This window comes from Zootoca vivipara, chromosome 10 (genome assembly GCF_963506605.1).
Source record: "Zootoca vivipara chromosome 10, rZooViv1.1, whole genome shotgun sequence".
NCBI classification, from domain to species: domain Eukaryota; kingdom Metazoa; phylum Chordata; class Lepidosauria; order Squamata; family Lacertidae; genus Zootoca; species Zootoca vivipara.
Window position 1 is genome coordinate 49,091,034 of NC_083285.1, and position 24,966 is coordinate 49,115,999.

The 24,966-nt window shown below is 43.1% G+C and overlaps 1 protein-coding gene across 1 annotated transcript in view; it reads right to left on the bottom strand.

The window, feature by feature from the left end:
• STAB2 (stabilin 2) overlaps positions 1-23,222 on the bottom strand; it is an 87,344-nt gene extending 64,122 nt beyond the window's left edge. The window contains exons 1-17 of the mRNA XM_060279901.1: positions 22,924-23,222; positions 21,414-21,547; positions 18,621-18,736; positions 16,987-17,072; positions 16,089-16,158; positions 14,178-14,273; positions 13,110-13,235; positions 12,162-12,358; positions 11,147-11,280; positions 9,929-10,062; positions 8,787-8,869; positions 7,441-7,590; positions 4,753-4,896; positions 2,735-2,797; positions 2,505-2,624; positions 1,070-1,123; positions 238-318 (exon numbers count right to left, since the gene is read on the bottom strand). Of these exons, the coding sequence (XP_060135884.1) occupies positions 238-318; positions 1,070-1,123; positions 2,505-2,624; positions 2,735-2,797; positions 4,753-4,896; positions 7,441-7,590; positions 8,787-8,869; positions 9,929-10,062; positions 11,147-11,280; positions 12,162-12,358; positions 13,110-13,235; positions 14,178-14,273; positions 16,089-16,158; positions 16,987-17,072; positions 18,621-18,736; positions 21,414-21,547; positions 22,924-23,004 (1,869 nt within the window). The 5' untranslated portion in view covers positions 23,005-23,222. The remainder of the gene's footprint in view (positions 1-237; positions 319-1,069; positions 1,124-2,504; positions 2,625-2,734; positions 2,798-4,752; positions 4,897-7,440; positions 7,591-8,786; positions 8,870-9,928; positions 10,063-11,146; positions 11,281-12,161; positions 12,359-13,109; positions 13,236-14,177; positions 14,274-16,088; positions 16,159-16,986; positions 17,073-18,620; positions 18,737-21,413; positions 21,548-22,923) is intronic.
• Positions 23,223-24,966: the final 1,744 nt, after the last annotated feature.

The following is a 24,966-nucleotide window of genomic DNA, read 5'->3' on the forward strand; positions in this document are numbered from 1 at the left end:
TAGACTCTGAACGGCTTGAGGTTTTAGTCAGCTGGGAGTTAGTTGTCAGTGAAGAGGACAGTTTAATTTGACAGTTGGAGGCCTGAAATTTGACAGTTGAAGGCTTTAGGACTTAGCTGCTGTTAACTGTGTGTTAAAAAGTCCACACCTTTCAGAATTCAGAAAACAAAATTTGTCTGGATTAAACAGGAAAACAAAATGAATAAATAAATAAGAGCTGGTCTTTCTTGTACTTACACTATTGGTGATGTTAAAATAGATGAACTGTTGAGCCATAGTCTTGATGTGCCCTATTGAGATAAGGCTGGCTACCTCCAGCTATAGGGAAGAATCAATAATTCAATTTGTTTTCAAAGCCAAATATTACAATACGAATCTTTTTTTAAAAACTGAATAGAAAATAATAAGCGAATAGTATTCAAAAAGGAGTCCATGAAAGTATAATGACACTTAAAGGGGTGCACTCACTAGTGCGAGACATTTTGGTGCCTGAGGTGAACCACAAAATGGTGCCTGCCCTCCCCAACGAGGAAGAATGGGTGAGTGAAGATCTAAATCAGGAACAAGGTGGGAAATAAAGAACTACATCGGGATCAGCTACCCCTGTGGATTCTGCCACCTGAGGCAGTCATCTCACCTTGCCTCATGAGTGGGCCGGCCCTGCTCCAAATCATTATAGAACACCCCCCCCCCACACACACACACACTTCTTTTGTGGGTACTGCGGCATAAGGATTTCAGTTAAGTTATGAGAGGCATCGAAGATTTCAGTAGTGAGAAGTAATAAGTGTACAGTGGTACCTCTACTTACGAATGTTTCTACTTACGAACGGAGCTCCATCCGCCATCTTGGATGCAGTTTAGATAGGATTTTTTCTACTTACGAATTTTTAGATAGGGTTGCTTCTACTTACGAATTTTTTCTCCCAGTGCATTCCTATGAGATTCGGCTTACAAATTTTTTCGACTTACAAATGTGCATTCAGAACGCATTAAATTCGTAAGTAGAAGTACCACTGTACTATAATAAGGTAATATCAAATCTAGCACAGACGTCAATTGCACTAACCTGGGTGTGAGGAATAATGTGATACTGAACTAGCTCGCGAAGCTTTCGTGAACCCTGTACAAATAAAGAATGAGCCACATTTATCTGAATAAGCATCCTGCGTGGGCATAGCCAGGACTTTTGTTGGAGGGGGGCATAACCAACATGCTTGGTCAGTTAAGTATTTCTATTGTTTTACTTCAGGCATCCCCAAATTGCGGCCCTCCAGATGTTTTGGCCTACAACTCCCATGATCCCTAGCTAACAGGACCAGTGGTTGGGGAAGATGGGAATTGTAGTCCAAAACATCTGGAGGGCCGAAGTTTGGGGATGCCTGTTTTACTTGATGAAGGGGAGGGGGCAGCTGTCCCCTGCCCACCCCCCCAGGTACACCCATGTCATTGTGCAAGATCTTCTTTTTCATGCCGACCAAAGAAGCAAAATCTAATTTGAGCTGTGAGAAGATGCAAAGCACAATGGCATTCTCAAGCCACTGGGCTTCTTTGCTCATTTGCTCCCCCCCCCTCTGACCCCAGTGGAGGTGCTGCAGCTTCCAGAGAAGAGAAATAGCAGCCACTGTTCACTGGCTCAGTTTGTCAGAGTGTGGTGTGACCCTTGAGGTCACACAAGGCTGCAGGGAGCGCAGAAACAATATTCAAAAACGGAGCCCAAGAGGCAGAGGAGGCCACCAAATCTTAATGCCAAATTTCAGGGTGCCACTGAAATTTGAGAGCCCAAAGCCCACCACTGGTTTGGTTGCTGGGGTAGGTACACTTGTCTGGTGACCCCACAAAGCCTGGCATGGCATCCACCACAGAAATCCAAACCAGTATGTATATTAGGCCAAGACCATTCACATAAGCAAAAGGGTAATTATGAAAAAAGGAAAAAAAATATACATTTTTTTCTGATATTTTGTGGCAAAACAAAGCAACTGACCAGAGAGTAAATTTCCCTCTAAGTAAATATGCTTAGATTCTTCTGAAAATTTGCTTTTATTAAGACAATGCTTTTAATCAAAGCATGATATTCAATAGGTGTTTCATGGCCTCTTGAGTCCTATTCACATCCTTACAGATGTAGCTATTACAACTAAATATAAGGTGTTCTATACAGCTATTGTGGCACCCCCATAAGTTGTTGAACTTCCCACCACTTCCCATCATCCCTTACTATGCAATCCGGAGCTGCTGTGAGTTGGTGTCCAACAACATCTGAAGAGTACTGCATTGGGTATCCTTTTCCTGATTAAATCAACTTGTGGCAGACAAGTTATGCTAGTGGTAAGGAGAGATCCAGAAGCTGATTGAACAATGGCATGCAAATAGCCAGTAAAGTCATTCTGGGTGGGGGATGTATACATTTTCTATATTCAAGCTGACCATTGGTTGTGTCCAAGGGGATACTGTTACTACACAAGAACGAATGCCCGTATGTGTTATTTAAAGACTTATACCTTACTTGACAACAGGTAGTCCAGTTCTCCATCTTCCAAGCTCTTCCAAGCATCGTTGGTTGGAACGAAAATTGTATTAGGTCCTGGATGTATATCTAACATTGGTCCCACAACACTGTTCTATTTTAGAAAGAATGAGCAGAAGGGAGCAGCAGTTTATATGCATTTTTTTTTGCAAAAAGAAAATCTGTAAATTTGTGGTTTTTTTGTTGTTGTTGTTTAAGCCTTACCTCTAGTATGGATCTAAATCTGCTGTATCTCACTTTGCCCTGAAGCAATGCCATTATAGATCTCTAAGAAGACAGAAAAAGATTCATCCTACTTTGAATACCAACGGTAATTGAGTGTATCAATTATTATTGTATATCAGGCATGTCCAACAGGTAGATCGTGATCTACCAGTAGATCACTGGACGTCTGTGGTAGATCACCAGAAGATTAGTGGCTCCCCCCAAAGCTTAAAAACTTTGGCTCCCCTAAAAATAACTCAACATCTTTGCCCTGCACCCCTAAAATGACCTGAACCACCAAAAACAGGGCTTTCCTTCCTTAAAAAAAGCTCAATGTCGCTTTCCTCCTCCCTAAAGAAGCTCAACAACTTTTATGTGAACCCCCAAAAGGGGGTAGATCACTGCCAGTTTCTAACTCTGTGAGTAGATTGCAGTCTCTTGGAAGTTGGCCACCCCTGTTGTATATAATACAAATTATTATTTGTATTAAAAGGAATGTAGAGACCTTTGCAAGGCCAGTGGTGGATGTTGGCACCAAAAATTCCAGTGGTGCCCTGTGCAACACCAAAACCCAGTGCCCCCCACAGCCTTTCACTTTCCATTGGATGTCATATTTCCTGTGCCCCAGCAGCTCAGTGCCCGGTGCAACTGCACTGGTAACGCTCGCCTAGATTTGTCTTTGGCATGGCTTTATATCACTGCACAACAGGGCTCAGCTGGAAGGAGTGGTAGAGGATGTACTCTGCATGCATCAAGTTCCCAATTCAATCCCTGGCTTTTCCAGAGAGGTATGAAAATGATGCATGCCTGGGTGGAGCACGAAATTAATCCCCAATTGTGGTTAATCCACAAAACAGAAGCAGGAGCTTCCAATTTTGCCATGACAACAACAGAGAACAGGGGAAGGGAGTGCAGAAGTCTAAGGACTGCTGCTGCTGAACCACATAATGCTGAACCACAGCTTAGCAAAAGAACCGCCCTGAGACCTTGGGGTATGGGGCGGTATAGGCCTAGTTTTATAGGGTTGTTTCAAAGTTTTATGCATGGAAAAAACCCTCTCAGAGCATTTAAAGTACTATATAAATATAAGTACTATAGAAATATCAACAACCTCAGATATGCAGATGACACAACCTTGATGGCAGAAAGCGAGGAGGAATTAAAGAACCTTTTAATGAGGGTGAAAGAGGAGAGCGCAAAATATGGTCTGAAGCTCAACATCAAAAAAACCAAGATCATGGCCACTGGTCCCATCACCTCCTGGCAAATAGAAGGGGAAGAAATGGAGGCAGTGAGAGATTTTACTTTCTTGGGCTCCTTGATCACTGCAGATGGTAACAGCAGTCACGAAATTAAAAGACGCCTGCTTCTTGGGAGAAAAGCAATGACAAACCTAGACAGCATCTTAAAAAGCAGAGACATCACCTTGCCGACAAAGGTCCGTATAGTTAAAGCTATGGTTTTCCCAGTAGTGATGTATGGAAGTGAGAGCTGGACCATAAAGAAGGCTGATCGTCGAAGAATTGATGCTTTTGAATTATGGTGCTGGAGGAGACTCTTGAGAGTCCCATGGACTGCAAGAAGATCAAACCTATCCATTCTTAAGGAAATCAGCCCTGAGTGCTCACTGGAAGGACAGATCCTGAAGCTGAGGCTCCAATACTTTGGCCACCTCATGAGAAGAGAAGAATCCTTGGAAAAGACCCTGATGTTGGGAAAGATGGAGGGCACTAGGAGAAGGGGACGACAGAGGACGAGATGGTTGGACAGTGTTCTCGAAGCTACGAACATGAGTTTGACCAAACTGCGGGAGGCAGTGCAAGACAGGAGTGCCTGGCGTGCTATGGTCCATGGGGTCACGAAGAGTCGGACACGACTAAACGACTAAACAACAACAACATAAATACTACTATTATTCTCCAGCTTTATTGCACAGTAGGCATCTGTCGCAAGAAATGTTTAAACTCACATGTAAAATCATGGTTCAGAACTCTTATAGTGCCTGTATTTGACCTCACCTCTTTCTCGCTTTCAAAACTCGGTTCCATATTGTCCAGGGCTCTATCAACAATGTGCACAATTCCATTGGAAGCGAAAATATCTGCTTGTAAGATTTTCACTTTCTTCTTCCCTCCCTGTAATCTTATTCTAAGTAGATTGTCCTAGAAAGGCCCAGAAAATAAATATAGGATATTTTATCTAGCAAGGCACACACTGTTTATGTAATAATAGTAGTAGTAGTAAAAAACAGGAGCTGCTATATAAATTGTATGATATTCAGCACTCAAATCTCATTCGACATCAGGCAGGCATCTGAAATAAAATCTAGAATAGGGTAGCCAATATGCTGCTGTCCAGATGCTGGTGGACTGCAAGCCCCATCAGCCCCAACCAGTATGGCCAGTGGTCAACAGTGATGGAAGCTGTAGTCTGCCAACATCTGGAGAGCACCACATTGGCTTGCCAGCATTCTAGAAGAGGTACAAGCACACAGTGTTCAAGAAGAGCTACAGTCAATATACTAGTTGTACAACCCATAGGAACTGGGTTTCAAATGACTTTGGACTAAGATAAGATATCTTTATTGTCATTGTCCCCTTGCGGGAACAACGAAATTACTTGGTTGCTACATCCACTCCGACTACAGTGGAACCTCGGTTTACGAACGCAACCCGTTCCACGGAGGGGTTCGTAAACGGAGGTGTTCGCTCCCCGAAGGCACGCTTTTGCACTTGCGCGAAGCACTTCTGTGCCAGATTGCTGCGGCGCATCCGACTCCGCAGAACCCGGATGTAAACACTTCCGGGTCCGCGGCGTTCGTAAACGGAGGCGTTCATAAACAGAGGTAGTTGTAAACCGAGGTTCCACTGTACTGCATTTCTGCAGGGCTGATGTCAGCACTAGGCATCCATGGGCAGCTGCCAATGGACTAGAAATTGTGAGAAATTAGAAGGGCAGATAGACGCAGCTCCCCAGCACTGCATGGGTCACCGTCACTGCAGCCAGGGAAGCCCACCAGAGGATACTTTGCATGGACAGGCGGAGTCCCCCAAGCCCCCAGGCGGAATAAAGACGCAGGACAACGTGCTATGGGATTCAAATTGGCCACAACTTTGTTAAGATTCAGATGTAGGGAGACCTTGGCTCAGGCATTGGGCGTTATCCTTCCCAGTCCCCAACCGGGGTTCTGGGAGGCTGCGGGGTTATCCACAGGTATGGGGGTTGCGTCTGGCTCTGGAGAACCTATGTTCAAGCAGAGAGAGCCCGCCCCCTGTTCGCCGCCGCTGGAAGGGGGAAGTGATGACGCTTATTGGCATGGTCAAGGCTTCCCCAATACCCCGATCTTGTTGCTGCAAAGGGGGTGAGGTCTCTGCCTCACGCCCCTCCCTCTAGGAAAATCGCCAAAGAATTCCGCCCAAGGCCTGACACTGCCAAAGTTGTGACGTATTGCTATGGGAAAGGCAAAACCTGCCAATGCAGGAAAATTCCTTTCCAACCCTTCAACAGCGGCCTTGACGTAGCAGTGCCTGTGAACCTGTAGAGAAAAGGTTAACCCGCAAAAGAACTTGAATGAGGGTGTGGAGGGTGGGAGGAGCTCTGGAACCGACTGGTGCTTGGAGGCAAGATTCAAATTCTATTGTGTGAGCTGGACAGTCCCTCCCTTTACCTGGCCATCCCCTGGCAACACCTCCCCAGGCAGAATTGGACGCTAGGCTTGGGTAGGCAGAGACCCCTGGCATCCTACCTGGGAAGGCGGTGCCAGCCCCGAACTACCAGGGAGTCACCTCCGGGATCAGGGGGCTGCGCGCGACCCATTGATGTGTGGAGCGGTCATTGCCCAAGGCCCCTTTATGGCAAGGACTGTGGCTCAGCAGAAGAGCATCTGCTTTGCATGTAAAACTTCTGAAACACTGGAGAGCTACTGTCGGTTGGGGTAGACAATACTGAGCTAGCTAGACCATTGGTCTGACTTGGTATAAGGCAACTTCCTATATTATACCTGAAACCTACTCTGCATTTGCCTCATACTGTACTGTGTTATAGCATCAGTTCAACATGCCATGACTTTGAATTGTTGCCATGGTTCTATGCCCACTCTTTTTGATCCTTAAAAAAATCCCCAACAACACCCAGATCTTTGAGAACATTTAATAAACTTACACAATGAGCAAAAGAACCACCTTAAGACCTTTGAGTATGGGGCAGTATAGAAGTAATAATAATAATAATAATAATAATAATAAAACCTCTTGTTGATAAGCCATGTATTGATGCAGAACAGCTAGCACCTCTGGGAGCTGAATAACTAGCTTTAGCTGTCTTATAAAACATTGCTGTATTCTAAATCTGTTGTTTCACCGTTTTAAATGGATTTTTATTTGCATTTGATATTGGTTTTGCTGTTGCTGTATTAAGGCTTGCTGCAAGCCATTGGGGGGGGGCATAGTAGCAGAAAAATGGAGCATAAAATTTATATGTATCAGTTGTATATCCTGTTTTCCACTACAATGTCCACAAAGTACCTTCCAATAACAGCACAGCGAAACTAAAATAAAAGGTTAAAGCACAACTTTAAAAAACAACAGCAATAAGCCAAAGTAGGCCACACACAAAAAAAAACCAGTTAAAACTCTGCCAAACAAACCCAATATCAATTTTGCACTTGCTTGTGAAACAGCGGTAATAAAGTGAAAACCATACCTTACCTTTTCATCATTTAATATGACCCCGGGTTTGCCAGTGAGTGTATAAACTGTACTTGTACTATTCAACCCATTCAGATCCAGCTGACCAGCAAGTATGTGGAGCTTCACAAAATATTGGGCACTCTCTTTATTAGAAAGAATGTCTTTAATCTGGAAGATTAGCAAAATGAAGAGAAATGATATTATACAGTATAGGCTTCTAATACAAAGAATTCTCAATAATGTGGGAAAGGCACCCTAAAAAATTGAAAGGGAGGTAAAAGACTGCATCTAGAGAACATGTGATTTCCAAGTGTTGGAGAGTCCAAACTATGGGTTAGTAACACATAGGCTGATTGAAATCAATGTGAAAAGTTAGTCATGGTGACAGGGTTTCCAAGTCCTACTGATTTCAACAGGACCAAAAGTAACGAATTTAGGCTGCAACCGTAGCTTGCCTGGGAGTAAACCCCATTGAATTCAGTGGGATTTACTTCTGTGACTACACATGATTAGGCTTGCAGTCTTAGTCTGGGCCCAAAGCAGTGAAAACAGATTTTTTTAAAAAAAGGTAACATTTTTTTTTCTAATGACAGAGGCCCAAGGAAGCATTCTTCTACTCCTAGGTTCTTGTACAAAACAGAAAAGCATTCTGTTCTACAGTAGTAAAAAAAATAATCTAAAAGTTTTCAAAATGAGGTTTAGGGTGGGAACAAAGCTGACAGGTTAGCAGGGGATGTCATTGGCACTAACCAATAGGTGAGTATAATACAGAGCACAATAACAAGAGCTACAGCTCAAGCTAGGTAGAAAATTGTGCTGCCCGATCACAAAATAATGTGCTTCACCCAAAAGGATATGCAAGCTGAGCAACAGATTTTGGATTGCAGCCATAATATTAATCATACTCGGAGAAGACCCATGAAAATTAATGGACATGACTAATTTAGGTACATTAATTTCAGCACGCCCATTCCGAATATAACTTAGTTGGGCACGATCCTTTGGCTTGACTACAACTATTAAGTACCACACTGAAGGCTGCATATAATTGCTACCCAATAGGGCCAAGAACAAATTGTATTTTATTGTGGATATGCACAGAACTTGAAATATTATGTCATATAATTTCTTCACCAACCTGGTGCCCTCCAGGCAATTTTGATAACGATGAAAGTTGTTATCCAAAATGCCTGGAGGGCACCAGGTTGGTGAAGAAATGATATGACATAATACTTTAAGTCCTGTGCATATCCACAATAAAATACAATTTGCTGACATGGCAACAGTGGCTGATGAAAGGTGCCATAGAACTCAACAAATATTTTTCATTTTAAAAATATGCCATTTTTGAGCATGGCACTTACGTTTACTCCTTTGAACCCCTTGTTTGTTGGAACAAGAACTGTAAACGGTCCCAAAGTATTTAGCGGCCATTCGTAGGCATTTTCTTAAGAGGAAAATAGAAAAATGGAACAAAAGAATGAATACTGTAAAATGAATGCCGTATAAGTATTTTTTATGGATTTTTTAAAATTGCATAGAATAAACGGAGAAAACTTTAAGTAATGTATCAGAAGAGTACAACCTATTATTAACATTAAAAAAATAGAGACCTATAGCCAGAGTCAGCTCATCCTGTTTTGCCATCTGAGGCAAACTTTGCTCATGGGCCTCCAAGGGGTAATTGTGTTTATTCTGAAACAGCTAAAATGTTCATTTTTGACCATCTGAATTTTGGAAGAGTTGATACTACAACTTTGGAAACTGTGTAAACACAACAGCTAATTATAGAGGATGGATCTCTTGTTATCTCCCATCAGCAGTTTCCTCTACTGTCCTTCTCCATCCTGTTTCCTCCACAAGTTTACAATCTTCTTCCTCCCATTCCGTGTGTGTGTGTGTGTGTGTGTGTGTGTGTGTGTGTGTGTGTGTGTGTGCGCGTGTGTGTCGTTAACAGTCCTTTATGCTAAGATAATGCATGTACTTTCCAGCAGTGGCATGATGCAAGCTCTAAGCATCCCATTCAGGTACTTTATGTTCTGAAACTCAGTGGTAGAATGTATGTTTTGCATTCCCTGGTATTTCCTGGTTCGGAGGGGGAACCCACAGTTCTCAGGACTCTTTGGGAGAAGTAATATGTTTCAAATGTGCACTGGGTGTGCTTTAAATAGATGGTGTGGTTGTATCTCTGGATTTCATAGGTTGAGGGGCTGATGGATAGGCTCACAGAGTAGACGGGCGTTAAAGGATCCACCCCAATTTTATGGATCTGGAGACAAATATAAGGATAAGAGCATATCCTTGTATCACATGAATACTGATCTTGATTTAGAACTGGCGTTCTTTCAAAAGACCAGGAGGGAATAGCTAGGGAGAACTCTTCAAGATCACTTGAGCCCATCTGGGTCTCAAATATTTCTCATCTGTGAGTCTTCGGACAGTTGTAACACACCCCTACTAGCTAAGTTTTGAAATCCAGCCTTCTTGGTTGAATGTATCTACATACCAAAGAGTTCTATAGCAGACAATAGTTTTCCTTGCCACTGTCCTCCAGGTTTGGTGTTCATGTCTCTAATCTGGTCCATGATGTTTCCGTGGCAAATATATCCATCACCTTCATAACCCTTTTTGCATGTACATCTGAGCAAAAAAAGCAACAGGTATTGCCGTTTAGCAGAAGAAGAAAGAAACTTGAGTAATAGTGTTTTTAACTAAACAATATCATACTGAATTATTATTAATTATTATTATTATTATTATTACGGTATTATTATTATTATTATTTACATAGGTAAATGCAAAGAGCTGTTTTGGGCCAGTGTAATAGCTTGTGCAAACACAGGTGGGTTGCTGATTTTTCTAACAGACCCATAAAACACCACAGGCTGCTTATGCACCACACATGTAAAGCATATTGAAAGCAAATGACTTCCCCCAAATAATTCTGGGAACTGTAGTTTCTTATGGATGCTGGAAGCTGTAGGTCTATGAGAGTTAAACAATAGTTCCCAGGATTCTACGGGTGAAGTAATGTGCTTTAAATGTATGGTGCGTACGGAATCACAAACTGCTTTTTCTCCTCTCTTTGGTTTCAAAGGTCTGTTGTCACGCTTTCATTGGAAGAGAAACTCTTGCCAGCAATCTACCTGCTTCAGAAATGCACAGAAAATCATTCAAAGTGGAATCTGGCAACACAAAGCAGCAGACACACAATGCGGTTCAACAGCTGGGTCTCAACAGTCTTCGAAATAAAGGGCACATCAACAACAAAAAGCAGTGAGTCAGTTTGGATGTAACATATCTAGCTCTGTTAACCAAAGTATATGGAATGAACAAGGAACTTAAAGGTGGTTTACCAGCTAGCATATCAGGATCTGATCAGTGTTTGCCCTGAGCAGGCGACAGCCCTGCTAAGAGGTAGGACATCCAAGTACATAATGTAATAATAATAATAATAATAATAATAATAATAATAATAATAATAATAATAATAATAAATGCCGAGCTTTGGCTAGATTTTGTTTGGTATGTAAATAATACAGAGGAAATGCAGACACAGAACGCTTTGCCACATGAAGCATATAAGCATCTTGCTCTCTCATCCATTCCACCTGGAATTTATTTTTGCATAAAACCTCACTTTTGCAGTTTCAACCTTGATAAACAGCCCAATGAGAGAACAGCAGACGTATCTCAGAAAGACACCGGAAGATAAACGACTTACTGAGTTTGTCCTGGTGCAGCCATTGTGCATTCAGCATATTTATGGCAGGGGTTGCGAGTTGCACAGATATCCGTTATACTGCACCCAAGCCCAGGTATGAACTTTCTGAAATGTTCTTTGCATTCGCAGTGGGACTAAATTGGGAGAAACAAAGAATGTTTTACCAGTCTTTTCTTTTTAAAAAGCATTTCTTTTTAATTATCTCTCTTGTTACCACTGCCTTTCCCATTCCTCCTCTTTTGTTCTTTGTTGTATTTCCTCTCCTACATCCATTGTGCTGCCCGTGTTGAAATGTAAACAGCAAGCTTCTCACTGTCTGGACTGCGAGGCTTTGGAGAAAAGTTCTCAGGCAGCAACTATTCCAAGGAGGATTCATTCTCACTTCTCAGTACTTCTGAAGAACAGGTCCCTGCCCTGGATTCTGCAGCCTCTCCACTGACCTGAACTGATGGAAGTTACTGTTACCACCAGATTCAGAGGAACACCAGTTCCAATTTCAGGCAATATCACAAAGATTTTGGGTGAAACGAGTTTCTTAAGATCCGCTTTTCAGGGGCAAAAAATATATACAATATATTTAGACTACGTAGGAAAAACAAGTACTTGGTTTCCATTGATTTGAGAATAAAATGTCATGTGTGCAAAACCTAGATGGCATTGCTGGAATGAACTGTGAAGGTTGTGGCCCAGTCAGAAAACCTGACCCTATGAATATTTTGTGGATGTAAAGTCTTTGCAAGAGAAAGGCTGAAAAGGGAATGTTTAAAGTCCTTTCATGGTGCTTAAAGCCTTTTCATAATGTGCTGCTATGTTTGCCATTTTTCTGGGATCTTATTGTTTTATATTTCATTGTAGTTTTTCATTTTCATCAATACATACGTACACATTGAATTATTCTGTAAACTGCCTGGAGACTGTCTTATAAGCAGTATATAAATATATGGAATACATAAAGCAGAATGATGTGGGCATGAGGTGGTAGAATACTGTGGTGGTAGAATGGAACCTCACTTACCTTTCCAGGGCCATCATATTTGCAGACAGTAGACTCGGTAGGGCAATCCCCAAAGTTTGTCTGGCAAGGATCTATTGGTATGCAAACTTCGCCATCTCCCGTGTAACCATATTGGCATGTACATTTGTGATGATTGGGTCCAAGGTATAGGCAATCGGCATGAGGATCACAAACCTGCTTTGAGCATGGGTTGATGGCTTGGGGGGGTGGGGGAAACAGTGAAGTATATTAAAACCAGAAATGAATAACAAACACGGATTGTTTTCATTTTTCCACATCAACAATGCCTAACCAAGAAGGAAGGATGCCCTCCGTTTTGGGTGGGGAGCAATTGAGGGTGGAGAGCAAAGGCTCCCCCCTTGCCACAGAACAACAGAGGTTGGCCACAGAGCCATCTCATTCAGCACTGTTGCTGACTGGCTAGAAACCCCAAGTCAGGCTTTCTCAAACTCAGCCCTCCAGAAGTTTTTGGCCTACAACTCCCATGATCCCTAGCTAGCAGGACCAGTGGTCAGGGATGATGGGAATTGAAGTTTCAAAACCTCTGGAGGGCCGAGTTTGAGGAAGCCTTCCCCAAGTGATGTAAGCAGTCAATACCCAATTACTTACTCAGGTTTGACTGCGATGCCCCGTACTCCACCACTCTCTCTTAACCATTACCAGTACTGACGGACAAACCAGACGATACACCAGAGAGCCACCTCCCCTTCAGCCACTGCAGGCTACACTCACAACACAAGGAGTTATCATTTGGTAACTGGCCATCATCCATATTCATTCTCTTTCCTCTTAAAATTACGCAGGAGTTGGCCGATTCACCAACACCATGAAACAACGTGCATTACTAAAGTGTATGAAAATGCAGCTTCATATGGGCTGAAATCAAAATGACCTCACCTGCCTGCATTTGCCATGTTTCAAATGTTTCAAACCTGCCCAGTTACTTACGTTCACACTGCTTGCCATCTCCTTCATAGTTGGGAAGGCATTTGCATTCCATTTGGCTTTCATCTGGACTGGAGACAGAGCACCTAGAGTTTTCTGGGCAGCGCAAGGCTTGACATTCAGGGATTGCTGGGACAGGAAGAGGCCCATTAATTATATGGGCTCAAACATCTTCTCAAGTTATATACAGCAGTGTTAATTACGCTGTGGCAAAAACCGGGAAGCGAGACGACGTACAACCGATACAGAGCGCTCTGCACTGTGTCACATCTCTACCTACTCCGTAACTTTCTCACCTGCCGCATGCTGCTGCTACAATTGTCATACTAGTGGCAATAGTGGCGAAAAACTGTTGGCATGTGCAGACCTTTGAGAAGCACAGCCCACCTGCCACAAAAGCTCACGATGCGCTTGCTGTAATCTGATCCTTTGAATGGTTTACCATTCGTTGCCACTATATGTCAGGGGCTAGACTGAAGAGGAATGGTGGGGGCTGCCACCTTCCTCCTACACTTCCCAGAGAACAGGGAGACAGTATGGATTTAGAACAGTTTGCAGAAAGTAACAGTTCAGAGGCTGCAGAGGATGGAAGCTGGGAAATACTGGGGGAGGAGCAGGAGGAAGAAGAAGCACCAGGGGAGAGACAGCTGACAGACTCAGTGTCTTTGGAAAGCATACCAGACCCCCCCTCCCTCCTAGGTCCCGGTGAGCATTGAGAGTAGGAGAACAGAAGGCTCAGAGGCAGAAAGGGCAGATCAGCCGGCACAGGGATGACGTATGATAGGAGAGATGGAGGGGTGGGACTTTACTCAGAGCAACGCCATTATTGAAATGGAGAGACACTTTTCAAAGCTTCTCTCTGTGAATATTGATTAAAGGACTTGGTAAGAACTCTTCTTGTTATCTACATGTAATTCTTGGTTGCCCACGGGGGAAGGGATCAGATTCCCTGAAGCCTGACACTATACAAGTCGAACAGTTCATTAACTTGGGCCACCCCAGCTGCCGTGATTAGACTCCCATCTACGTATGCTCAACTTGTATGCTCAGGAACAGAAGTGTGTCACTTACGTTGGTCACAGCTAGGACCTTTGTATCCAGACAAACATGTGCATTTTCCATCTCCAGTTATCCCACTGTTGCATATTCCGTGAATGCAGCTGCATACTAGGAGTAGGAATGAAGTCTTTAGAGCAGTCGACAATATTTCAGCTACACATTTAGGACTACAGATATTTCAATGCAAAAGGTAATAGGATCATGGGGCTCTGTGTGGAGGACCCAATTTGCATGACCACAGAATACGGCTCGCTACTTCCCACCTCAGCCTCACTGTGATTTGCTCATGGTACACAGGTTGTGTGAAGGCCCGCCATTGTCCAGATACAGTAGTGGTTAAATACGCAACTGCTTGCCCATTGTTAAAATTATTTGGCAATGTCCCTAGAAACCTTCAAGCCCAATGGCAGGAAGCAGAGGCTGCCAGAAAGGAGCATAAAGGCATATCCTGAATGTTCTACTGTTCATTATATACTTTTCAGCGGTGTCAGCAACACTCCTAGATCATTGTTATGAATAATTTTGACATCATTACTTTCCCAGAATGCTTATATAATTTATCCTCAGACGAACTCTGGGAGGTAGGTTACTTTTATACAGGTGAAGGCATGGAAGAATTAAGAGATAGTTGTTTGTCCAAGACCTCTGGGCAGAAGTGGATTTTTCCCCCCATTTCATTTTGTCCCCTGACCTTCAGTGTGTTCCATGTACTTGTTTTCTAGTTAGAAGTGCCTTGCAGAACAACTCAGCTGTGCTGCATAGGAAATATCCATAGGAAATGTCTTCAATACATTCTCAGCATGTCAGCACCTACTAACCTATATCCTGATTGCTGCAGTTTCCCTCTATACTTACAACAGAAGCTATCTACAGGAAACATTCCTGTCTGAGAAAATGCTAGTGTGCAAGACAGCAGTAGCTCAATTCCTGCAAAACCTTCTCATGTGGTTAGATGGGGCTGCATCTCAGTGGTCGAGCACATGCTTTGCATGCAGAAAGTCTCAGGTACACTCCTTGGTCTTTCCAGGTAGCTGGCAGAGAGCCAGTGTGCAATGCAATAGGGGATAAAGCACTGGGCTGGAATTGAGGAGAACCAGCTTAAAATCCCCAACTCAAAGTTCAGTAAAAACTCCCTGGATGCTAATTATTGAAGTGTTGCAATCTCTCACAGATGAAGTTTGAGCTTCCACAGAGTTGCACAAAGGCTTAGGGGGCATTGGCAGTGGAGTTAGGTGGGGTGACAGGGTGCACACACCTGCAATGTATCGTTTCTGCATAGAGTGCTTAGTGCCTGAGAATTATTTCTCATTCTTATTCTTAAGAAGGGTCCCAGGGCTGGTTACATCATTAATCAAATAACAACCTCTTCATCATCACTCTACAAGGAGGATCCTAGCTGATAACAATTTTGCTGCACAAAATAGTAATTTGAACAATCTAATTGTGCATAGAGAATCTATAATCATACACAACTGCTTTAAGCATAGCAACTGCTAAGTGACATGAATAAAAAACCTGGGAACATGGAGAATAACATGGCTACATGACTGCAATTTCACACATGTAGCTGCAGATGAACATGAATTTGGGGGATAATCTGGATGCATAGATATATTTCTCAGGTATATCTTCTGGCAAAAAACAACAACCCATGAACAGCATGGTGGCTTGCCTTACATACCAAGATAAACCCTTTGGATAGCACAGAGGATTTCCCAGATTATTGATGCTCCTCATAAGTGGCATTTAAGAAGCATACTTTGATAGGAACAAAACATTTGCTTTGAGTGAAGGATTATGTTTTCCTAATGCCAAAATAGGACATTATCTCTGCAAACTATTGTGCGGTAATGGAACTTTCATTTATGAGTTAGTACATTCTATTTTTAAAGGAGCCTAACACCTTACCCAAACTAGACATACCTGAGGTACAATTAGGTCCATAGAGATTGTCTTCTGCACATTTTTCGCAGGCAGTTCCACCAAAGCCTTTCTGCAAGAAGCAGCATTTAAAAATAAGGGTGGTTACAAAAGTATAACAGCTGATACAAGACTCAGGCTGCAAACTCATAACATAACTACATTATGACTGCGTTTGCAAGCCATGCTAAACTATGGTTTAGTGTGATGTAAACATGCAGGAACAAGGCACAGCAAGTCTCCAGCTTTGTGTGCTCCCCCCCTTTCTCCTCCTCCTCCTCCTCCTCCTCCAACCTTGTGCTTTGGCTTTTACTTAACCATAGTTTGTCATGCCATCCAGTCCAACAAAGTGTGGAGAACGTTAACTATGATTAGCACCAAACGAGCCAACTTCTATAACTAATGAAGCTGGCTTGTTTAAACAAACCACAGCTAAGATTAATCACAGGTAAACTGGTAAAGTGAACCATCTCATTTATTTGCTTCCATTCTCATATGTGTGTGTGTGTGTGTGTTTACTTAAGAGCCTTCTTTCTTTCTTTCTTTCTTTCTTTCTTTCTTTCTTTCCTTTCTTTCTTTCTTTCTTTCTTTCTTTCTTTTTCTTTCTTTCTTTCTTTCTTTCTTTCTTTCTTTCTTCTTTGCTTTTCCAAGCTGATATAGCAAGCTGTGAATAATCAAAAGCAGCTGTTTCCTAACCCACCTCCCAGCTGTGTGATTTATTGTGATGTGTAAATGTGACCATAGTGTAATTGGGCAGGTCCCCTACTAAGCATATGGCAGAAGTGAGATTTAAACAGAGACTTCAGAATTCAGAACTCAGGTTTTTCCTAAAAATTAAGAAGCCACACTGTAGTCATTAATTCTGTGCCATTTCTCAGCTGTAATAACAAAAAGCACATACCTTGCAGGTGCAGGTCCCGTTTCCGATAACACCTTGAAAACAATGCCCCTTGTTATTACAGGGCAATGTCGCTCCACCAGGACATTCTGAAAACAAGCCATCAACAAAAGTTTAATGGTGACGAGTTTTACAATAGAGCAGAGAGCTTGTTAAAATCTGTTCAGATAGGCATTTTGGGTCAGTACGGGAGTTGTGCTTGCCAGCTGACCATATAAAACACCAGACAGGTTTTTTTCCCAGTTGCCAAAAAGGGAGAGCAAGTGTTAAGGTTAATTCTCCACCCCCATCGCCACCACTGCACACCCTAGATAAGGGGTGGAGAACCTGTGTCCCTCCAGGTGTTGTTCAGCTCCAACTCCCATCCAGCATAGCAGCCAATGGTCAGGAATCATAGCAGCTGCAGTCAGGCAACATCTGGAGGACCACCAGATGTGGAAATGGAAAGGAAGTCAGAAAAAGGTGGAAAAGGACAATAGTTCATAACCTACGCTAAGAACCTGAAGATTGGACTGCTATGATGCGCTCCATGTAGTGCTGCCCTTGAGGCTGACCTGGAATATGAAGCTAATGCAAAATGCAGCGGCTTGACTGCTCACTGGGGTGGCATACTGCCATCATATTACCCCTGCTGCTGCAAGAATTGCACTGCCTGCCAATTAGCCAACGGGCAAAGTTCAAGGGGCTGGTTTTGGTACACCACTTGGGACCAGGACACCCAAAAGATGGCCTCTTGGGAGATCATCCCCTTGGGAGGTCTACTCCACACACTGTTGGAATTGGGCCTTTAGTGTGGTGGCACCTACTCACTGCCTATCTCTAAAATCTTTATTCCACTTGGTATCTCTCTCTGATTTTGAGCAGATTTTGAGTATGTGCTGCTGCTGTTTTTAAAATGTTTTTTTAAATTACTTTTATGTTTGTCACTGTTTTATATATGTCATTGTACACTGGTTTGGGGTGACACATGGGAAGCAATCCTATGCAATAGTAATAAATAACCTTTCACTGCTGGAGAGGCAATATGGAGTGCCATATTGCAGAATGGGCTACAGAAGACCATTGACATTAGTCCAAGAACTCTGTAAGGAGAATGCACCCTATTCAATTCTTGGCGTCTGTAGTTAAAAAGGATCAGATACCGGTAGCAGGCAACGATCTGCCTAAGACAGCAAAATATTTCAGGTTGGCCTGAAGCAATAGGCTACTAACCAAATGGCATCCAGACTCTGAGAGCAAGATCCAGAAAAGTGCTTAGGTTCATGCACTGGACTGCTCTCAATGAAGGAAGTGTGTGCGCACGTAAAGCAGTCACCTGAAAACTGCTGACAACTTTATTCCATTTCCTGGCTGCCTCTCTTGTTTTGAAGCTACAGCAGAGTGCTAGCCAGTCCTCTGTATCAGTTCACAGAACTACCATTATTATCATTATTTTTCTACAGCTGAACCTTGGCAAGAAAAGGGCTTCCTCTTTTTATTTACATTTCATTAAAGTGCAATATCCTCTACCACTAACAACAGGAATGTGGACCTGACCAGTAGCCAGTCTGACTGGGGCTGATGGGAACTGCAGCCGAAGAACATCTGGAGGGCTACAGGTTGGAGAAGGCAGATGTATGCCGATAAGATGTTTTTACCTAGGCATTCGGGCCCCCAATATCCTTGGCAACATTGAGACTGCTGGAATTCCCTCATGCATAAGTGCCGGCATCCAGGGAGAGAGAGAGTAAAACTCCTGATTTCAAGGTAGTACCTGGAAGAAAAGGATTTGGGGTTTTGTTAAAGTTACACAGTTAACAGCTGAATCCCTAAAAAGGCTTCCGCCTTTTAAAAGTGCCTCTCATAGGCCGCTTCTGCTGGTTTCCCACATTCCTGAGGTTTTGTTGGCCTTTACTAGAGACCGAGCCTTTAGCATGGCAGCCCTGCCCTGTGGAACTCCCTGCCTGTAGAGGTTTGGCAGGAATCACCCCTGCCTTCTTTCAAACACCTACTCTGGGTAAAAGTTAGTTGCCTACATGTGACTATTAAGCTGCCACTCAAATCCCTTCACTGGCCTCTTTACACAAACTCTCTGCCCTTATTTTCAAAGTGGTCTAATAATAATAATAATAATAATAATAATAATAATAATAATAATAATAATAATTTATTACTTATACCCCATCTGGCTTGGGTTTTGTTTTTTGTTTTTAAAACATTTAACATGTTTATTTATTAGACCAGCCTTGAAAATGGTCATTGAAATGTTTTCCTTCTTGAAAACAACAACAACAACAACAACAACAACTTATTATTTATACGCCGCCCATCTAGCTGGGTTTCCCCAGCCACTCTGGACGGCTCCCAATGGAATTAAAAGCACAATAAAACATCAAACATTAAAAACTTCCCTAAACAGGGCTGCCTTCAGACATCTTCTAAAAATCAGATAGTTGTTTATTTCCTTGACATCTGGTGGAAGGGTGTTCCACAGGGCAGGTGCCACTACCGAGAAGGCCCTCTGCCTGGTTCCTTGTAACCTTGCAGTGAGGGAAGCGCCAGAAGGCCCTCGGAGCTGGACCTCAGTGTCCAGGCTGAATGAGCCTGGAGATGCTCCTTCAGGTATACAATACTGGGCCAAGGCCATTTAGGGCTTGTCTTAAGTCTTGTCTTAACCTCCTTTCAGCTCTTCTCTCTCGCTAGATTCTTACCAAGGTTCTCACTCCTATACAAGGCGGCCATTGCTGTTGTGTAAGATGCCAGGCCTTTTGGCCATTTAAAATCTGTGACCATGACAGAGTGCAACATTTGGCAGGTGCAATTTTTCCCATCACCTTGATGGGAGAAACTGCACCCCTGGAACTTGCGGTCCTCCCCCTCAAAGCTCTAATGGCCAAGAAAAATATCCCAGGCATGAACGGGACCAGGCGGCAGGGGTGGGCGGTGGAAACACAGTGGGTGGGCAGCGGTCCTGTTCAGAGCCTGCCACCCTGAGGTGACTGCCTCACAATGCCACACAGGCAGACCCTGCTCCCAATAATTTAATAAAGGGCCTGCAGTTCTCATAGAAACATTCTGTCTTTTCCTTAAGGTAAAGGTAAAGGGGCCCCTGACCATTAGGTCCAGTCGTGACCGACTCTGGGGTTGCGCGCTCATCTCGCATTATTGGCCGTGGGAGCCGGCGTATAGCTTCCAGGTCATGTGGCCAGCATGACAAAGCCACTTCTGGCGAACCAGAGCAGCACATGGAAACGCCGTTTACCTTTTCCTTAACATCTCTTAATAGCTTAGTCATCCTTCAGACATTCCATACTTTAGCTAACTACATTTTCAGGGGCTCTTTTAATGTTTTGCATTTACAGTCATACCTCATGATACGTCTGCTTCATGTTGCATCTTTTCAGGTTACGGACACACCGAACCAGGAAGTCCCAGAACAGGTTACCTCCGGGTTCGGCGCATCTATGACCCGCGCGCATGCGCAGAAGCGCTAAATCGTGCTTTGCGCATGTGCAGAAGCGCCGCACTGCGTCATACGCGTGCGCAGATGCAGCGCTTCATGTTGCGGCCTTTTCATGTTGCGAACAGGCCACCGGAACGGATCCCGTTCGCAACATGAGGTACCACTGTATGCAACAACCAAGCAGGGGGGCAGCGTGACTGGCTCAGCTATCAACATAGGTTTTTCCATTATGATATTTAAATGCACGCACACACACACAAACATCCTGCACTCAGCTGCACCTGTGTAGTGGGGCCTCTTCTCTACACCTTCCAGAGCCTTGAAAAGCACATACTAATGTTCCCTATTGCATATTGGAGACCTGGTCTGTGCATGAAGTTGTATGCACGAGGATCTTTCAATCTGTGCAACAAACACATGCAGATCCTGCCACTGTGGTGCCCCAGTCTGTGACACATGTTTGTTGTATATGCAGAAGACACCTGAAGAGAAACAGCTTTAGGGTCTCTCCGGATTTGAAGCTGAGGAGCAGGGCAAGCAGGTGCCATCCCATATAGTAAAGGTAAAAGGTAAAGAACCCCTGGACTGCTAAGTCCAGTGAAAGGCGACTATGGGGCTGCGGCGCTCATCTCGCTTTCAAGCCAAGGGAGCCAGCGTTTGTCCACAGACAGCTTTCTGGGTCATGTGGCCAGCATGACTAAACCACTTCTGGCACAACGGAACACAGTGACGGAAACCAGAGTGCATGGAAACACTGTTTACTTTCTACTTGCACTGATGTGCTTTCAAACTGCTAGATAGGCAGAAGCTGGGACAGAGTTCACTCCGTTGTGGAGATTCGAACTGCCGACCTTCTGATTGGCAAGCCCAAGAGGCTGTGCTTTAGAATACAGTGCCTTTTACATCTCATATAGTATCCATAGATCTACTGTGCGAATGGGGCTTACACTGATTGGCAATATCAATAGGTAGTTAACAAAAGAATTACCTGCAGTCACGTATCCCAGAGTTATTGGTGATTTTGGTATAACCTTCAGGACAATTGATTTCATAGTTGAGGGAACAAGACCTGCATTTGGTTTTTGTGGTAACAAGTGCCTTCTCGTCACATTTGTTCTTTGCCTGAGAGCGAAGTGGGGGGAAACAGAATTAAGGCAATTAGAGCTGCCCACATTCGCACCTATTGTCATAATGGAGCTTTTTAGCAGCAGTTGGGTGTGTTGACCTTAACAGTGGTTCTGGCCTATTCCAGGCAATCATTTAGTAGAGGCTCAGAGTTAGTGGAGAGAGTCAAATAATATGTATGAAGTCATAGAAGTTTAGAGTCAGTGGAGGAGGTAGAATAATAACAATGCCTTAAATGCTGAGCTTAATAGAACAGCAGCATTTTACCTGCCCATTGTGCCCAAAGGCCTCTGAGAGCCAAACTAAGCGGCATGATAAATGCATGTGCCTTTTGATTTTTTCACAAAAAGAATAGCATTGGCTAAAGAATAGACCTCGGACTGGGAATGTGGTGCAGGGGAGGAGAGGTTTTTAACAATCTTTCTGTGCTGCTTTCCTGACCAAATAAAAAATAATAAAGTGTGCCCATGAAGCCACTGGCTCCAGAATTAAAACTAAGAACCTGAGAAAGAGCCCTGTGCTGGATGAGGCCACAGGTCCACTGAGTCCAGCATCTTTTCCTCACGGTGGCCAGCCAGATGCTCATGGGCAGACCGTAAAACTTGCAAAATGTATACTTTATTCAAAACTGCATGCAAAAATTTGTTCGTTAGGAGGAATCTGCTAAGGAATTTTCATGATGATTAATTCTTTTAAAAATGGCAAATTGCTGCAGAGATGTGGAGAGCTGGACTTAAGACAGGAAAAAGAAGAAGATGAGAGAACCCAAATTGACATAGAGCCTTCCACCCCAGTTCCTTGAACACGTTACTTCTCAGCAGTGTTTTTTTTTAAAATACTGCCCCTCAATGAGGCCAAACTTAGATTCACAAAATGTTTAGGGGTATGCATCCCCTGTGTCCCTCCAGAAAAAAAGCACTACTTCTCAGTAAATCCTAGCCCCATTATGTACAACAGCACTTACTTCAAAAGAAGTGTGTAGCCTTAGTTACCCAAATCTCTTTCATGGAGAGAACAACGGATACACCAACATTTCAGAGCTTGATAGCTAAGAGATTCCAAGATTAGCTCTAAAATCTATCTTAAATATCAGGCTCTGCTGTTTTACTCTGCTGTGTTCAAACTTAGTTTCTCACCTGTAGGTGTGTTTATGGGAGATAGTCAAGTAAGCAGAGAAAACCTATTGAAATTAATGGACCTAACTTCATCATGTTCATTCATTTCAGAGAGCCTACTGTGAGTAAAAGTTAGCTGAATACTGTACCAGCCAATAGGTTTATCCATAACTACTCCTCCCTTCTCTATAGGCATTCAGTATGGATCCTTATGCAAATCTCTGGTATCGTCATCTAAAACCAAAGCACACTTCTTACCTGTTCAGCTGTTTTCATTAAAGTGATGGTATTTGCAATTAAAGACAATATGAGAAATAAAAATGCCAAGTGTTTCGCCATGATGAAAAATAGTTGCTCGTAAATGCTGATGTCGTAGCAACACAATTTTACAAAATTCTGCTGTGCTCAGTTCATCCACATTATTAGACAAAAGTAAGTGCCATTCAAAATATATCCTTTTTACCTTCTCCCAAAGCAGGGAATGAATGGAGAGCATGTGAAACCTGACCTTAGATAGCAAAGGCGACCCAAATGCATGCGGTTGCAGAAAGTGCTCACAGCAAACTCGTTTAACACTTCCTAACTGGCATCCTGCCAGACTTTACGGTGCAAATTCTCCTCCCCGGGCCCCCTCCCCAATTTCTGGAGTTGTTGACAGCAGATTTCCAAGGACACTGAGCACTGGTGACAGAAGATAAAGCTCTGAGTCAATGTGTCATCCGCTAACCTGTCTTAAATGAAGTGAGACAGAACTTGGTTTTATTTTATTGCAAAGATGTGAGTGTAACAGAGCTCAATAAAAGGCTTCTCAGAGGTGGGCAAAATAGCACCTCTAAGTTTCCAGTTAACTGTAGCAACTTATCGATTGTTTTAAGAAGGCTAGGATGGGCGACACGTGTTTTTGTAAAGCAGTCCTAGTTACCTGCATGCCCCACAGTGCAAACAAACATTTGAGGCTGCCTCCAGACTGACTGTATTTTGCAGGAGGGATTCATTTGCATACCAGGCATATAAGTTTGCACAATTAAAGTGTATGGAAGTGCTCTGTTGCCTTGGCTGAACAAACCCAGAAGAAAACTTTCATTTTCTAGATAAATTGGGAAATTAAATTGGTCAATCTGTCCTAAAAGAGGAATGGGCTTGGATCCGAAGGAGTATCCTCCCCCCCATTGATGTCAGTAGTATCAAAGGAAGATTTCTATAAAAAAAAGAATTCCAATGACATCTTACAATGCCAAGTCCCAGTTTCAGAATAGTATTTTAAGATATGGCACATTGCTGTTATAACCATAATAACTTTTTTTTTAATGAATCAGAGGGAGACAAAATGCTGAATGGCTTATTTATGGGAAAGCTTAGCGGGTTTCTTCTTGAGCTTTTTGGAATGACACATTTGCACTATTTCTTTATTATGGATAGTTGCATGTAATTAATTAATTTTGTGTAAGCTGGCTTTGCAAGAGTTTTGAGAAACCCAAATGGTAGTGGTGATGAGATACAGCAAGTCCACAACTTCTGCACATTTAGCTTTACACACGTGGAAATTTCAAACAAAAAATTAGAAGCGGGTGGGAAAGGGTCGAGGTTCTGGGGGAAATGACTTTTATAATCTCACCCACCATTTAAAATCACATATAGTTTTAAAATCACATACGTATAGTCTTGACTAGATATTGGCTTTAGGCGTGATTCCCTGGAACGTAACCCCCACAATAAGTTGCAGGCCTACTGTACTGCTGACTTTTCCAGGGCAAAACCAGAGGTGCTCTAATCAGGAATACTGCCAAAGGCCAGATATGGACTGAACCAGCTGTTTCCGGTATGCCCTGAGATATTGGCCCTCTTTCAGGTTTGCTAATTTCAGTTTATACTCACGTTTCCTCGTGGAATGTAGGGAAGCATCCGCTACTGATCAGGTTCCCTCTACTGGCCACGTCTGTGTATTACATCTTATAATCTAGATTCAGAGGGAAACAAGAGGGAGGGATCAGATCTTTCCATATATATATATATATATATATATAGAAAGAAATCCTAAGAAGAGGTTCCTCCTCCTAAAAACCCAGCACAATGTATTCTGAACATGCTCAGTTTGCATGGAATACTGACGGATGGGAGGGGTACAGTAGGCTAGTTTCTACACATACTTTCATGACCCTTTCTAACCTCCATGTAGTAGACAATCAAGGACACGTTCCAGCCAGGCAAAAACGTGTGCGTGTGTGTGCGCGTGTGTGTAGCAGGGCCAGGGGATGAGGTATGACCTGGGCATACTGGATGTGGCCTGGGAAGAGTTCTGAG